At 42.8% G+C, this 15,233-nt stretch overlaps 1 protein-coding gene across 1 annotated transcript in view; it reads right to left on the bottom strand.

The window, feature by feature from the left end:
• Positions 1 to 2,482: 2,482 nt before the first annotated feature.
• Positions 2,483 to 15,233, bottom strand: part of CNOT1 (CCR4-NOT transcription complex, subunit 1) — a 54,259-nt gene continuing 41,508 nt past the window's right edge. The window contains 14 exon segments of the mRNA XM_009576037.1: positions 2,483 to 3,298; positions 3,442 to 3,576; positions 3,681 to 3,813; positions 4,208 to 4,388; positions 5,473 to 5,622; positions 7,001 to 7,174; positions 7,442 to 7,543; positions 8,012 to 8,129; positions 8,407 to 8,570; positions 9,190 to 9,438; positions 11,578 to 11,809; positions 12,938 to 13,107; positions 13,202 to 13,310; positions 13,907 to 14,049. Of these exon segments, the coding sequence (XP_009574332.1) occupies positions 3,220 to 3,298; positions 3,442 to 3,576; positions 3,681 to 3,813; positions 4,208 to 4,388; positions 5,473 to 5,622; positions 7,001 to 7,174; positions 7,442 to 7,543; positions 8,012 to 8,129; positions 8,407 to 8,570; positions 9,190 to 9,438; positions 11,578 to 11,809; positions 12,938 to 13,107; positions 13,202 to 13,310; positions 13,907 to 14,049 (2,139 nt within the window). The 3' untranslated portion in view covers positions 2,483 to 3,219.

The following is a 15,233-nucleotide window of genomic DNA, read 5'->3' as shown; positions in this document are numbered from 1 at the left end:
GTGGTTTTGGGTGGCCTTACCGTACAGTGAGAGCTCTGGAGCACAACTACCACCTTCTTCTAGAAGGCTTAAGCACACCCAGACCTCCTGATGGCTGCTTTAGGAAGGCAGACATAGATTGTCAGTATAACAAGTGGGTTCTCTCATTTAGCATCAGAAATTTAAGGCAAGAACTGCTCCTTGTCCAGATGAAGAGGGCAGAAATCCAGCTGGTAGCTCTTACCTGCTCTGAACCTCTGTAAGGTATCTGGCAGGTGGAGATGCTGACAAACTAAACTCTTCACCTATACTTTGTTAATACTAAGCATTTTAAAAAGAGTACAAGCCCATCTGTCTGGTTTTCATGTAGGCTCAGTATAGCAAGATATTTCCTTTTACTGCTATAAAAGCCATTTCTGTATGGGTTTGAGACTACTCTATACAGGAGCAGTGTTGCAGTTCTGCAGCTGCTAAGCATTCAATACACACCCTCCGGTTGATACAGTTCTTCCCTGAACTCAGGCACTGCTCTGCATCATGTTTAGCTATATTAATATTTTCCCCTCAGCAGTTTTTGCACGACAAAACACTGGAGGTTTGCAGGCCAAGCTGTATTTAATAAAGACTATGATTCTTATCCAGCCAATGCTGTCTACTTCAACAGGGTGCAAATCCCCATCTAAAAGGGGGGAATCTTTGCTGCTGCTGCAGTTGGAAGTCTTGCAAACAAGCAAACCCTATGTACTCATGTAGATAAGGATCGGCTACAACCCTAACTTCACTGCTGGGGGCCAGGATGGTTTAACAGTACCTAGGATACTTTCCTCCCCTTTTACAGTGGTGTAATGCTGTAATAGAGTCTAGTCTGCCATCTTGGCTCTTCTCTTCCCACAGCAGACTAGATTTCAAACTAGGCACACAAGTGGATCAGAAGGTTAGGCTTCATTTCTTAAACATGAAGTGCACTATACCCAGGGCCTCTGCTGGCCAGGAGACTGGTAATCCTCGGGGAGCTGACACCAGCACTATTTACTTTGGCAGTACCAGCTGCAGGGTCCTTACTGGCTACGAAAGGATATGAAGTGCAGTGGCCTCCATCCTACCAGCCCAACTTGTGTTATTGGGATCTGAGTCCTGTCCACCCTCCACCCCCTCTTTACACCAGCCTAACGGTTCTTAAAGCGTAAAGGGAACCAGCCACGTACAGCAGCATTAGTACAGAACCAGAGAGACCTTTGAGCTTTGACAAGTCAGTAAGCTCTGCATGTGGTTTGCTGGAGTTAAATGGCAGAAAAAAACCATGGCATCTGGACTGAAGAAAAACTGGTTGCTGATAATTCTCCATATCCTAACCCAATACAGGAGGAAAAGTAAACTGGAGTTGCAACACCAGAACCAAAAAAATTCCAACTTCAAAAGGCTCAATTTCAGCACAACTGCTGACCTGCCAAACAAATGCCAGGAAACCGTAGGATCTGGCAAGAAACTACTCCTTTACACACAGGCAACTGAAAAAAACACTGCCTAGAAACAGGTCACAGCTAGAGAATTCCTCTTGAGCTGCAGCCCACTGGCACAGTTGGCTCAGCAGTCCCCTGGATCTAGTTTTTGCTCTGTGCAGCAAAAGCACAGCCAGGTACGCAACCTCTTAAACCTGAGCAGGAAATCCTGACCTCTCCACCCATACAATAGCAGTCAACTAGCTTTAACAAACTAGTAATGTTACCTAAAAAAGAAAGCAGTGAAGCTCTATTTCCTAGTATCTGTTAGGCTGCAAGGCACAGACTAAAGGAGTTTGCAGTATCAGCAACACTGAAGCCACCTATCCTTATTACAGCTAATTAGCAACCCTGCGCAGATCCTTGCTGAAGGGAACTACCATAGCAGGGCGCAAGTCATGACAAACACAGCTGGTCTGCTGTCTGTGCTCTGTACCCCTCCACTGCAAGCAGTCTCCTTTCCAGCACAACTTCGTCAGAGACAAATCCTGCTCATGAACTTGCAACTAAGATATTTCTATCTCCACACAAGCGTGTCCTTTCCTTTTGCACCTCAGAGCAAGGCCCATAACAATTCTCCCCTCTGACCTCAAGCTAGAAAACAAGCTCAGTGGCTCTCAACAGGCAGTGGCCAAAACACACTGGAAAACTGCAGATTTTGGAGCAGACTTGGAAAGACATCAACTGGCAAGGTAGGTTGGAACTGGAGAGAATAAGCACAGTGGCACGTGCTGCATGTCATGACTTTAATGTGTAACTACAGTATGCATACATACAAGAAGTGGGAGAACTAAAGCCCAAGAACTAGAAAGGCTACAAAATACAACACATGGACCAATACTTTACAAAACATTCAAAATCCTTACAAAATGGGCTGTATTGGTCCTTTGGGTTTTTTGTTTTGTTTTCTTTTTTCTTTTGGTTTTTTTTTTGTTTTTTTACAAACTTATACTGTGTGGTCACAGGGTGGGAGGCAGGAAAAGGTCTAGATTTAACCCCCCCCTTCCAAAATTTACAAGTGTCAAAAAAAAAAAAAGCTATAGGCCTGGTCTCTGGTTTCTTTACTAAAAACAGCTGACCCTCTCCCAAAGGGCCTGAGGTGTGTCTTCTCCAACACCAGAGAAAGGAGGCATTCTCTGACTGCCACTCCACTTGCTGTCTGTCAGCATTTGATGAGGGTGGGGGGAAAGCAACGCTGAACCTTAACCCTTCCCTCACCCCTCCCCTACTCCATAATATTCCCATATTCCAAACACATCCACCTTTTTTTTTTTTTTGTAAAACAACTTAGTGATTTAAAGGTCCCCCATCCACATAAAGAAAAATAAGTTACATAATATTCAATATTCTTTGGGAGTCTGGGAATGTCAGGACAAGGAGGTCTGCCCCAGACAAGTGCTTGGCATCAGCAGCTGCCCCTTTATTACAAGCTGGACAGGCACCAGTTACCCACCTGCCTTTTACACAATTTGCACAAACCCAAAAGTCCAGACAAACGTTTCTGTTCCTTGTATTTACACTAGTTCAAAATGATATTCACAGCATCTTCTGAATTTTGGCCAAAAGTCAAAAATTTGTTTCAAACTTTGGAACGTGCCCACATAGACTTTCACCCAGGGTCTGTTGCGTCTACCCAATCAAGGGGGCTGGGAAGGTCAGGAGGAGCCTTACAGAGTCTTCTGTCAGTCGACGGGACGGGGACCTCCAGGCTGGCACGCTTACAACACAAGATGCAGCTCATCTAACTGGCACCAGTCCCTTCCATTACTTGCTGGGCCTGCTTCTGCCCCATGCAGCACTGTGCAACTGACTGGAACAACCTGAACACAGAAGCAACGCAGCATTAGGTGCATTTATGGCAGCAAATGGTGCTTCCACTACGAAGCACCAAAAACTCAAGGTGCATCCCAGCCCCTACTTCAGATATATTGTTTTAGTCATTTTATGGATGAGTTATACTCACTTCTCAATTTCTGGAGCGCAGTGAACAAACTCATGGTTCCAGAACTTAAATGCCGGATTTTTTATCAGCTCAATGAAAGTAATAAGGAGACCCCAGGGATGAGGCCTATTTACAATCAGTCGTTCCAAGAGAACCCTGAAATCCAAAAGTAAAAACAGTTAGAGCTCAAAGATCCAAAATACACAGGGAAGGAAAGTGAAAAGCTGAATGCTGGCAAGTTAAATGCCTTCCCCTCTCACCTAGTGATCTGCTCCTGGATAGCCTCGGTGTTGGCCTCTGCAAACAGGTACAGCATGGTGCAACTGAAGTAGTGGGTGTGACTGTTGGGATATCGCAGCTGATTGGCAATTGCGTTCAAGAAAAGGTACCGGCCTGCAGAAGAGGAACAGTGAGTACATACGGTTTTCCTTACACACGCACAAAAAGGAATAAAGCAGCAACTAGTATTGCTTAAGATTAAGGTTTGTGAGCCTGCCTTATGAAGGTATGAGAAACAAAACCAACTGAAGATACGAAAAAGCCTTATCAACCCAAGCTGATGGGGCAGGAAGAACTCAATTCCTCTTCATTAAACTTATTTCTCATTCCCTTGAACATTTGGTTTTAACATTGCTTCTATATTCAGAGTTTGCTATTCTAACATAGCGTTACTTTCTGTGAATTCACTAGCAGCTACATGAAACGATCTTCTGTATTTCTCACAGCTCAAACAGACAATCTGCTGTTAAATTCGACATTGCATGAACTAGAAGTGTTTCCAGCTCACCTTCAGTGTCCAGGTCTACTGCCAAATTCTGGAAGATGTCCATGTGAGCTGAGTGGGTAATGGTGCTCATAGAGGGTGTGCTGCCTTTGTTGTGAATGTGCGCAATAGCTTGAGTACCTACGTAGAGCACCAGTGCATTAATCAGCTGGATGTTGTAGCGGTTGCCAGGTTCATTTGATACCTAATAGCAAAGATATGAAAAGCATTAACATTCGATATTCCTTCAGCAACCGGAGGTACAGCATGTACAACAACAGCATCCAAGTATCTTCTTGATTATAGAGAAGACAACACACTCGGACATCCACAAATTCAATTTGGCATTTACCCTTCTGTAATACAGCAGTTATATATATATTCAAAAGCATCAGTAAAGTGTTGACAGACCCAACAGACAATTTTTTACTCCCTACCAAATAAAAAAAAAAAAAATCAGGTAAAGGCAATCTGAATGCACCGGCAGTGCCAGAGGCTGGCTGACATGCACAGCACCTGTGTGAATGCTTCAGTCTGAGCAATTTTCTGAGAAAGTCCAACTTCAGTCCTGAAGTCTGCTGCAAGCCAAACCATGTGGTGTGTTAAATGCATGCAGCTGGCTAACAATTCTGAACTGGGCTTTAGCTAACTTGCTCTTTCCACCCCCCAAAACATTAGCATGCAGATCCATAGATCTCAATAACTAGCAACAATGAATCCATTTGGAGTCAAAATTTAATCAGATTCTAAAAAAACACAATCAAGTTCAATAAAACCCACTGAATCTCAGAGGATGCCTAGATAACTCCTAGTGCTGGAGTTGTGTGATGGAAGCCACGAGACTCTTCATCACCCAATGGTCGAGGATGAAAAAAGCAATCAGCTCTGACTACATTCTTCACTAAAGATTTGCAAGGTTGTGCACTAGAGACATGCAAGCAGAAGAGTTACGTTTTAGATAACCTTGCATTTTCACTTACGTGAGCATTTGGCAGCTCATGTAGATAAAACCAACTGCTTTTAAATTAGATCATTTTACAGTTGTTAAAGTCAACATTCCTCTTTCCTTAAATTCCACCTGGCTGAAACTACTTAACATAGACTTAAACATCCTGCTAGGGAGTGGTAAAGGAAATACTCAGAGAAGTACGCATTTTCAGAGGCTTTTCTACTGCCTGGAACACATGCTTGCTACACCACACCAACAAAATTCCTGCCAGAAAGGAGGGTGATTCGGCCAATGAGATCGTTTGTCCCACAAAACAGATCCTCAGAAAACAGCCACTCACTTGTAGGTTGCTCCGCAAGTCAGACAAAAAAGTGACCGGAGAACGGGTTTTGAGATAGGAATCCAAGTCTTTCTTGAACTGAGGTGGCATCACTCCAGTGAAATTCGTGAGTATTCGTGGAGCGATATTAATCTCACTCAGCATATCCACCTATTGAGAGAAATGCAGTTAGCTAAGCCATAAGCAATCTCTAAAGGAACAAATTGCAAAAGCAGATCTGTAAGTGATATGACATCAACTATTGCTGTTGATTGCTTTTTCCTACCAGCAATGAAAAGGAAACACTAGGCTTTTGCAGATTTCAGCAGAAACTTGGTCTCTAATGTGCAAACTTTTTTGATGACTGTCTCAAAAAATTGACAGTAGAGAATGAAAGAATTCACAGGCGAAGGCTGTAGGGGAATTCAGTCACCGCCTTTGAAGTCTCCCTGTCTACACTCAAGATAGTTCGGTAGTTTAAAAGAAGTACAAACATCCACGTAAGTCAAGAACAGCCTTCTTCAATCTCAAGAACTTCTAACTGAATTAGCAGCTTCACTCCCATCACTCTGCATAGCTTAGGCAATGAATAATAGGATGATGCTTTAGCAGTGTGAGAAAGTTTGCTCCTAATCATTCCATGATAAGTAGTCTGGCGCATGCCCAAAGATTTCATTAGGTAACATTAACACTTCTCAAAGACTCTCCCCATTATGCAAGAGGCTTGCTTCAGAATGGTGGTTTATCTCATTATTTTCAAGATAAGATGGTGTCCATGTTTCTCATCAAAAAGTGTTTATAATTACATACTGCTTGGACACTAGCTCTTCAACAATTAGTTAACTGAACACCAGTCCCCACGCATCCTGCGGGGCGCAAGCTGTATCATCCAGCGTGAGCTGCACAAAACTGAGACAAGAACTGTTGGCTGAACTGTCAAACAGGTTTGCTTTAGCAAAGCCACAAAGACTGCTTAAGTAGTCTGTTTTTCAGTGACAAACGAGACAGTAAACTGATAAAGATGCCCTTGCCCCAACACTGTGTGCCAGTCAGATCTAGGAACGTCATCAAGTCAGTCTTCCTTTGGAAACAGAAAAGCCCTCTGGCTTTCCACGCAAAAGCTAGATTCTCGATGGAGTTCCCATGTAACACAAGTCTCAACAGCCTGTCCTTTCAGGTTGAACCTGCACAGATCTTGCAAGCAAGCGAAGTATCTACGGGTGCCAACGAAGCCACACAGACCAGAGTAAAGCGTTATGCTTCCAGCTGCAACAAATTTCATACAGGACAAAGACTGCATCCCACTCTGTATGGAAACTGTCAAACATTGAGCATTACAAACATAATGGAAACCTACATGCTTTAAAAAATGCTGTTCTGACTATGTCACTTCAGTTTCAAATTACCTGTTAACTTTTGAATGGTTGCATTAATTCAAGTATCAGCTAAATTGTTCCCAAAATTTCACAGCCTCCGCCAAAAAAAATGGATAAAGAGTATCTGGAGCACAAAAGCCTCCCGTTATCAATCTCATGAAAGTAAGTCCTACCTTTAAATTGGGGGTGAAAGGGTCTGGAAGCCTCATGTTCCGTGGGAAGGCACTCAGGATCAGATTCCTTAGCTGAATACAGTTAGGTGGGATCACATCACAGAACCCATAATGGTAGTCACAAAGAAATTCTGGGAAATCATGCAACAAGACCAGCAACACACGCAGAGTGCCCTGTGAAATAAAATATAATATAAAAGAGGTGTGTAACTGTTGAAACTGCCCAAGAGTTTGCAAAGCCATCCTTCTATGTCATGTGGTTAACATTAACAGGAATAAATCAATCTGGGAAGGTAGCCTGTTTCTGTCCCACACCACATTTGCGTTTAACCCTAAGAAATAAATCATAAAAGAACAGTAAATCCTATTTTGCTACCAGAACACCTCTACTTTCAGACAACTTTGGTTGGAAGTACCATCTATTAGCTGACATTTTTTTACCTTGTAAAGAATTTGCATAGGTTTGGTGAGTTCCACATTTCTAAGGAAAGGAGCCAAGTACTTGAAAAGATCGATCAGTAACTGGGCATACATAGGCCAACCCTGTCAAGAAAAAAACAGCAGGTGGAAAACGTGCAGTGAAGAGCAGTTATCTTAAGTTCAAAACTAAAATTAGACTGGTCTTCATATAAACCTGGATCGAAGTTAAGTCCTACTGCTAGCTCTAGCAGAGAGTGCAGCACAGCTCATTTCAAGGGCTTTAGCTGCACATCATATGCTATGGGTGTTTCCAGAACACTCAACATGCCATACTGAGTTGACAGTATTTGGTCTAGACTACAGCTCTTCCAGACTTTGACAAAGGCATGTTTATTAAATTCAATTCACCCTATATTCAATAGTTCATTGACACAAAGACTCTCCTCCATGCAGTTAGGTTACTGTGAATATGGAAGACAACAAAAACAGAACAGCCATGCTACTAGTGCACTTCGAGATGTGAAACAGCACCACACCAGATAAGCATCCGTGTGAGCTTTTTAATTCAGAAGAGATAAACTGCAGCCACACCTTCTGCTGTGGTGTATGTGCCAGCATTCTTGCAATAAATATCCGATGGGAGATCAGTTCCAGCCAGGCATAAACAAAACCTGGAGCTTTTGTAGGCCTCAGGATGTGAAATGTGTTACTGAAAGAAAAGTTAGAGCAGGTTAGAAGTGCACAGCAATAAGATTGCTTCTCATAACATTGAGGGAAAACATATACAGCCCTAAAAGCAAGGCATTTTAGCATCTTGGGTTTCACCAGTCATCCTCCTTAAAACAAGCAAGTGGACAGTCTACAGGAGAACCAGTTATTCTGAATGTGATTAAGCCACCACAAAGGAACAGTCAGATAGCCTTTAGATGAAAAACCTTGATCCTACCAGGAAAGGATGAGCATTGTGGCCAATCGCAAATACATACCAGAAAGCTGTGAGTGTCTGGAAGTTGATGGTCTCCAGCACATGCTCAGGAGCATTTAATTCCAACAGCAACATGATGAAAATGCGATGGTAAGGAAGTTGCTGAAACTCACTCTGCCGAACATCATGGTCTTGCAGAAGAACTCCCACCACAATACCGAGAACCTAAAGAGATCAAGACAATTCAGTGGTGACAGCAAGAATTACTTTGCAAGTCAGCCTATAGATAATACTTTAACCATCCATAAAAAAAAGATCAGTAGATTCTAACAAGAACCAAAAATTCTAGTTATTGGAAGCGTTACGTAAATTAGTATTATAATCTGTATCAGCAACTCCCAACCACTAAAAACTTTGCTCTCCCTGTCCCATGGATCACAGTCACAATGACTGGGCAGTGTTGGAAGGTCCTAAGACCATCTAGCCATAAACTAAGTAGCATAAGAGTACAGACAAGGCCCTCACAAAATCAAGGCAGACACCCAGGAATCACCAACCTTAAACGACACTTTCTAATGCCTCAAAACAACAGCAGTTGACTTCTTCATTTCAAGGCACGAAGGTGAGCTTCCTGTTTGTTTGATACAAAATCTTTTTGAACTAGAAAGCCACGTGGCATCCTGATGCTCCACTCAACAGTTTATCATTTTGGTGACTAACCCATTAAAGTCCTCATCTGATACTTCAGCAGTAGCCTGCATTAAGGTCTACATTTCACATTTATCAGCAAAGGTACACCCGATTATGCACTTTAAATGCAATGAGTACAAAAAGGGTTCCCAACCTTATTCAGGAGGTTGATCTTTGTGACTGTGTTGGTTGCCTCCCCAGAGTGCTTCACTAGCAGTGCAATAAGTCGCACAAAGGCATCCAGATTGTGGTAGCACTTGGCTCGAATCATAGTGGGGTTGGCAGCAGGATTATGCTGTTGCTCAGCCTGAGCACGATAACTGATTTCAACACACATTTCGGTGCAAAGACGGAAAAAGCGGGTGATCAGATCATCTGTTTTCAGGATTCCTTGCTGGTGCATCTATCCGGGAAAGGAAAAAACCTCAGAACCGTAACCACAGAAAGTGCATTTTACAACTTATTTCAAACAACACACGCTTTACAAAGCACCCACCTTGCCTGGCATAATTAATTTTTACCACACTCAAGAGATGGGTAGCAAGCTATCTCTGCTACTTTTCCCCAGGATGAATGTTTTCAAGGCAACTTGAGGGTGGTAACACAATTTTAGCAAAGACATTTACTCCCAAATAGAGTCTTTTTGATCCCAATTCTTTTCAATCATCAGCATAGCTGAGGAGCCTGTTTCAGTATCAGTTCTGCCACCAGCACTCAACCTTGCATGAAGGACAGCAAGAGGCGGCAGCAGTTCAGTCTGTCAGGCCTTTCGGAGCCCACACAGGGTGTACAAGCTCTGGGAAGGGCAGACACCAGCTACTAGCTCAGGAACCATCGCTACTTTGCAGCAACATTCTGTAGAAGCAAACTGCATTTGGAGAGTGAATTTCCCTTACAGGAACATTACATGCAGAGAAAGACTGGGTGGGCTTTTTTGTTTGTTTTGCATTGGGGGGTTGTTTTTAATAACATACAGATTGAAAAAAAAGAAAGAGACCTCCTTTTATTCGTCACCCACAGTATTAAAGCCATCAAAATGAAACAAATTACACTGCAGGAAACCTCTGGGTTTTGAATAAAGCACCTTACTTCTAAACTCCTACTGCACAGACATGAAGCTATATAAGCAGCATAATTGCTAACTCTTGGAGAACTTTTAGTATTTCTGGAGAAATTTTTTTTTTTAAAAAGGAATTCCTGTATCTGCCTTCAAAGTTCTATGCTCCTTCTTGTCCTAAAGACTAGTGGAAAGGAAGCAACACTTAATTTAAGCAGCCAAAATTATGGTCATTTAAGTTCAGTAATAAAACCTTGTTTAATGCAGTTATTACAAAATACTTCTTTAAAACCCATAACTAAAGCCTGTAAGGAAAAAATTAGATATAAACACTGTATTTTGATATATTTCAAATGCTATTTCAAATCTAATTAAACATGTACAACAGCTAAGCAAACAAGCGTGATAAAGTGCAGCAGGACAAAAGTGCATTGAGTATATTATGCATATACTATACTGAAGAATGCTTTATAAGCATACATTAGGGTCCAAAAAGAGTGAGGTCACATGAACAGGTTCAATTTTTTTTTTTTAAAGTGGGTTTAACACAAGACCCATTAAAAACATTCAAAAAAGATGCTATGCTGTAGAAGTCAGACCAACAGAGAGCTGGCTACAAGCCAGTACACGAGGACACTAAAGTCACATGAAACATCACTGCATCAGTCAAGATCTTTATGCATACTTCGTAGCTTGAACTTCTTTTTGTTAGCAGCTGCAAAATCTGTGGCATTTCCGTGGTATTAACACAGAAATTTAAAGGGAACACAATGGAAATAGACTAAGTCAGGGGCTTCCTTGCAGCTGCAGTCAAGGAGCTGCCAGGAACACAGTTTTAGGCAGATGACTGCAGATATATAGGGAATTTGCTACCACACACTGGGCTACTGAGGGCATCTCCCTTCTCAATCACACCTGGAAAGCAGATGTGTGCTGTTCATCACACCTGTTAAGGTGTCCTGGAGTGAAATGTTGGAGGCTGTTTAAATTTAGGCATTCACTTTAGCTAATGAAGTTTCAAGTTTTTCCCCACTCTAATGATTCCAGTTAGAAAAAGGTGGTTCACGTGATCTGAAACAATTCACCTGCATCTCTATCTATTAGCAATTTCCTTCTGTAGGCTGTCAGAGCTTTTACTGTTACCCATAAGGAGCAACACTAGTCAAGCTTCATTACACAGAGCATGTCAGAACTGTTCCCAACAGTTAATCTCAGCTGAAGTTCTTTTCCCACCAGACTTATCCCAAAACTCATGGTCTGAACTGACAGCTTGTTGCTACAGTATCTGAAGGACATGATTTGGTGAAGGGTAGGGATTTCTACAGAACTTTCCATCAGAAACAGACAAAATTTTGATAGTCAACTGCCATACACCTGAAAGTTTCGAAAGGATACCTAACATGGGTTATAACACTGCTTTAAAATGGAGGGCATCACACCCTACTTATGTTGAATAAAAAGCACCTTTCTTTCCAAAAGCTCTACCTGTCCAACAAACGCAGAGAATGCTTTGGTACTGTCACGGCCCGCTGCAGCTGAATGGTAGAGGTTCACCCACTCCCTCAGCAGGTATTCTGCCTTCTCCCTCAGACCAGGTGGATCATCGTACTCAGAGGCTTGGGAAATTCCTGAATGCATCATGAAATTGGGACCTCCGTGAGCACGGTCAATCATTGCTTCATAGTTTGATCGGACCACTTCCATCAGCTGGGGTAATCTAATGCAACAGACCAGAGCAAGAGCCGGGTTAGAACTTCTCCTCCCCTAGAAGGTGCAGGAACTGGAAGCTCAGTCAAATATAGTTCAAAGAAAGCAAATTATTTCTTATACTAAATCTTCTGATCTTCCAGTCCTCACTGGAATAGCAGAAATCATTCATGTAAGCAGATACATTTATGATGAAAGGAGGAACACTCAAGTCCTACAAGCTTTGAAGTTCCACCCCAATTCATACAGCAGTATGCTGCGACAAAGCACCACAAGTACTAGAAATAGCTGCACTTTTGCAGACTTCAGAAGCCCTAAAATGCTCCAACATAGTGAGATGCCAGTGCTAAACAGCCTGACTGGGGCACCACATTTGGCTGCAGTGAAAGTCAAGTCATACAGCGAAGACGGAAGACCCACACCAACTGCAGAGGAAAGGACCTTTGTTTTGGGACCTCCCACTAGCAGTTGTGTTGGTAGTGACAGCCACTGCCACCACCACCAGCCAGCTGCTGGTTGCTCTCGCAGCAAACTGGAGTTCTCCAAGCTCCAATCCGTGTCTTTCTCAAACCCAGCAGCAACTGCTTCCACCTTAGTAACAGGAGGCCTGCAAGTCCCACAGGTATTTACAGATGCTGTGGCAACATTTGCTGCCCAATTATCTGACAGTGGATACACAAGCCATGTGAGATTGGTGGATGATTGCTTCGTAGATTCTAAACAGAAAATTGTCTAAAGAAACAAAGGATTGTCTAATTTGATGAGTTGCTTGTGATTAACAAATAACCATATTAACACCTAGATATTTAAAATTTAAACAGGTAAGAATACTGCCTAAATTTGAGATGAAGCAGGAATTCAAGTGAGTTTCTCACAGTACCACAGTATTTTGGAGCACAGTGCATACAAGGATTGTCCCGCTCAAGCATTCAGTTTGACATCATGCTGCAGCTGCCTCTACTTTGACATAAAATCAGCATAATTACATTAGAGTGACCGTTTAAACTAACATAGGACTGCAGCCCTAGAGAAAGTTTAAAGCTGTATGATGAAATGATATGAGACATTGCCTATATAACATTTCAAATCATAAATGAGCACGAGAGAAGTAATACATTGCACAGTATTTCAATCTCACCCTTCCGGGGCGTTTCCTCTGGAATGAGCATTAATCCTCATGAGTGTCTCAATTGTGTGAAACAGATCCGCCTCTGTTACATGGGCAACACTTCTCTCATCCACCAACAGGATCTTTACCAGCTGCATGGCAAATGCCACAGCCATGTAGTTCAGGCCATTCTCCATAGACTGTCAACATGAAAAAGGCAATTAAAGTTCAGCCACATATCTTACAATGGACTGACCATAACTCTTCTCCTCCAAGAGAGCAGGTTCCCTCTACCTGAGCCAAGTGAAGGTCGTACTGCTGCATGTTAACAAGGTGATTGCGGATTAGCAGCTCCACAGCTTCCACGTTGTACTTGTACTCATCTCTGCATTCAATCAGGCACCTGAAGAATTGGACTTCTTTTAACAAGTGTACTTAAACAACACAGTTTAAGCAAAGAAACTCAAATCTAACACTTCAGAAACTGTGCCATTCACTGTGATTCATGACTCAGCTCCAAAAGAAGCCTCTTCTAGAGCATTCTCTAAGGTAATGTTTGAGTTCAGGAACAGTCATCAGCCTCAAGCATTTGTTGCCCTGCACCACTGGTCGCAACAGCCCTGCAAGAGCTTCAGTTTATTCAGCATAAGAAGCCTCTCTTCTGAGGACAAAGTAGCTGAAGCACTAGCGCTTCTGCTGCAGGCATATGCCATGTCACCTAGTTTGTGACAGCATGTAGAGACATTCTCTATAAAATGAGAAAAAAAACCCCAGAGCATCTCTAATGCTTAATTCCATTAAAGATTCTTATCACGTTCTAGGATGAAGCAGCATTGTCAGAAGATCTAGTTACTTTTGACAAAAAAAAAAGCTAGTTATTTTTTGTCTGTCCAAACTGCAGCAATGCAAAACATTAACAGGCAAGTGATTCAGAATAACACAGCAACTCTCAAAAGATGAGGAAAGCTACATCAATGTTTCTATTGTCTCATAACTGACCTAGTAATTTGTTTATTACACCACGGAGATCCATATGCACGGCCGTCCTGCAGAGCCTTCAGCACAAGCAGATGACACTCACGATAGCGAAGCAGGAGGTCAGCATCTGCCCCACTGGTGGCATCCAGTAAGCCCTCTACAGCCTAGAATAGATGCAACCTGTTAGCAGAGGAAAAAACAAGTCCTCTTCCAAATCTTCTGCAAATTAGATCAGCAAGAGTTATCACTAGAAGACTCGGCAGACATGCAAAAAACAATTTAGTTATTGTGCTGACCCCTTGATAAGGCTGTGTGAGATTTTACCAGCTACTACGGCATCTACACATTCACTGTACACAGCTGGACTACCACAAACAAGCCTACTGTCTCACTATGCCCCACTGGCTTTATATATGCACCAAGTAGTATGAAAGACCACATCAGTTTGTGCTGCAGCTTCTGAGAGTTGATGCCTCCTCACGAGCAGTTCTGCTTACAGCTCCTGAAAAACTACATGGAAGTTTACAGAACCTGCCAGCGGTCAGCTACCAGGTTCTTTAGACAAACAGCTGCAGCACTCCGATGCATCTGTGATATTCTATAGCAAATGGAAGATGAGTCTTTTACAGTGGCAACACAATTTACCTGGCCAAGTCCCAGACAGGACTAGATCCTTTAGTAGGTATGAGCACTATCAGTCAAAACAAAGAGCCTCCCTCCAGCCTCCAGTTACTTTTGTTTTGCCACTGTTCTTGGATCCTCACGCAGACAGCTCAGTATCCTTCCACTATACTCAAAATGGACTCTTCTCCACATCTATCGCTGTACTCTGCACTACCGCACAGGCACTGATGCCAGCTCAGCTCGCAGAGCTCACTGCAACATCCCCACCTGGAACAGCCTACTGCTTCTGGCCAGGTTGGAGTTAATTTTCTTCACCCATATGGTGCTGTGCTTTGGATTTGTGCTGAACAGTGTTGACAACGCACCAGTGTTTTGCCAACTGCTGAACAGCACTTGCACAGCACCAAGGCTTTCTCTTTCCCACTCTGCCTCCCCCACCAGTGAGCAGGCTGGGGATGGGCAAGAGGCTGGGAAACAACCAGGACAGCTGATCCAAACTGAATAAAGGGATTATTCCATACCATATGACATCATGCTCAGCAATAACAGCTCAGGGAAAGGAGGATGAAGGGGGGCATTCATGGTTATGATGTTTGCCTTCCCAAGCAGACGTTACATGCGCTGAAGCCCTGCTTTCCAAGGAGTGGCTAGGCATCAGCCTGCTGATGGGAAGTAGTGATTTTTTTTTTTTTAAATTTCCCCCCCTCCCCCTTTGTTTGGGCAC

This window comes from Fulmarus glacialis, unplaced genomic scaffold (assembly GCF_000690835.1).
Source record: "Fulmarus glacialis isolate BGI_N327 unplaced genomic scaffold, ASM69083v1 scaffold6794, whole genome shotgun sequence".
NCBI lineage: Eukaryota > Metazoa > Chordata > Aves > Procellariiformes > Procellariidae > Fulmarus > Fulmarus glacialis.
Note: the sequence above shows the minus strand (reverse complement) of the source record. Positions and strands in the feature narration are given on the sequence as shown.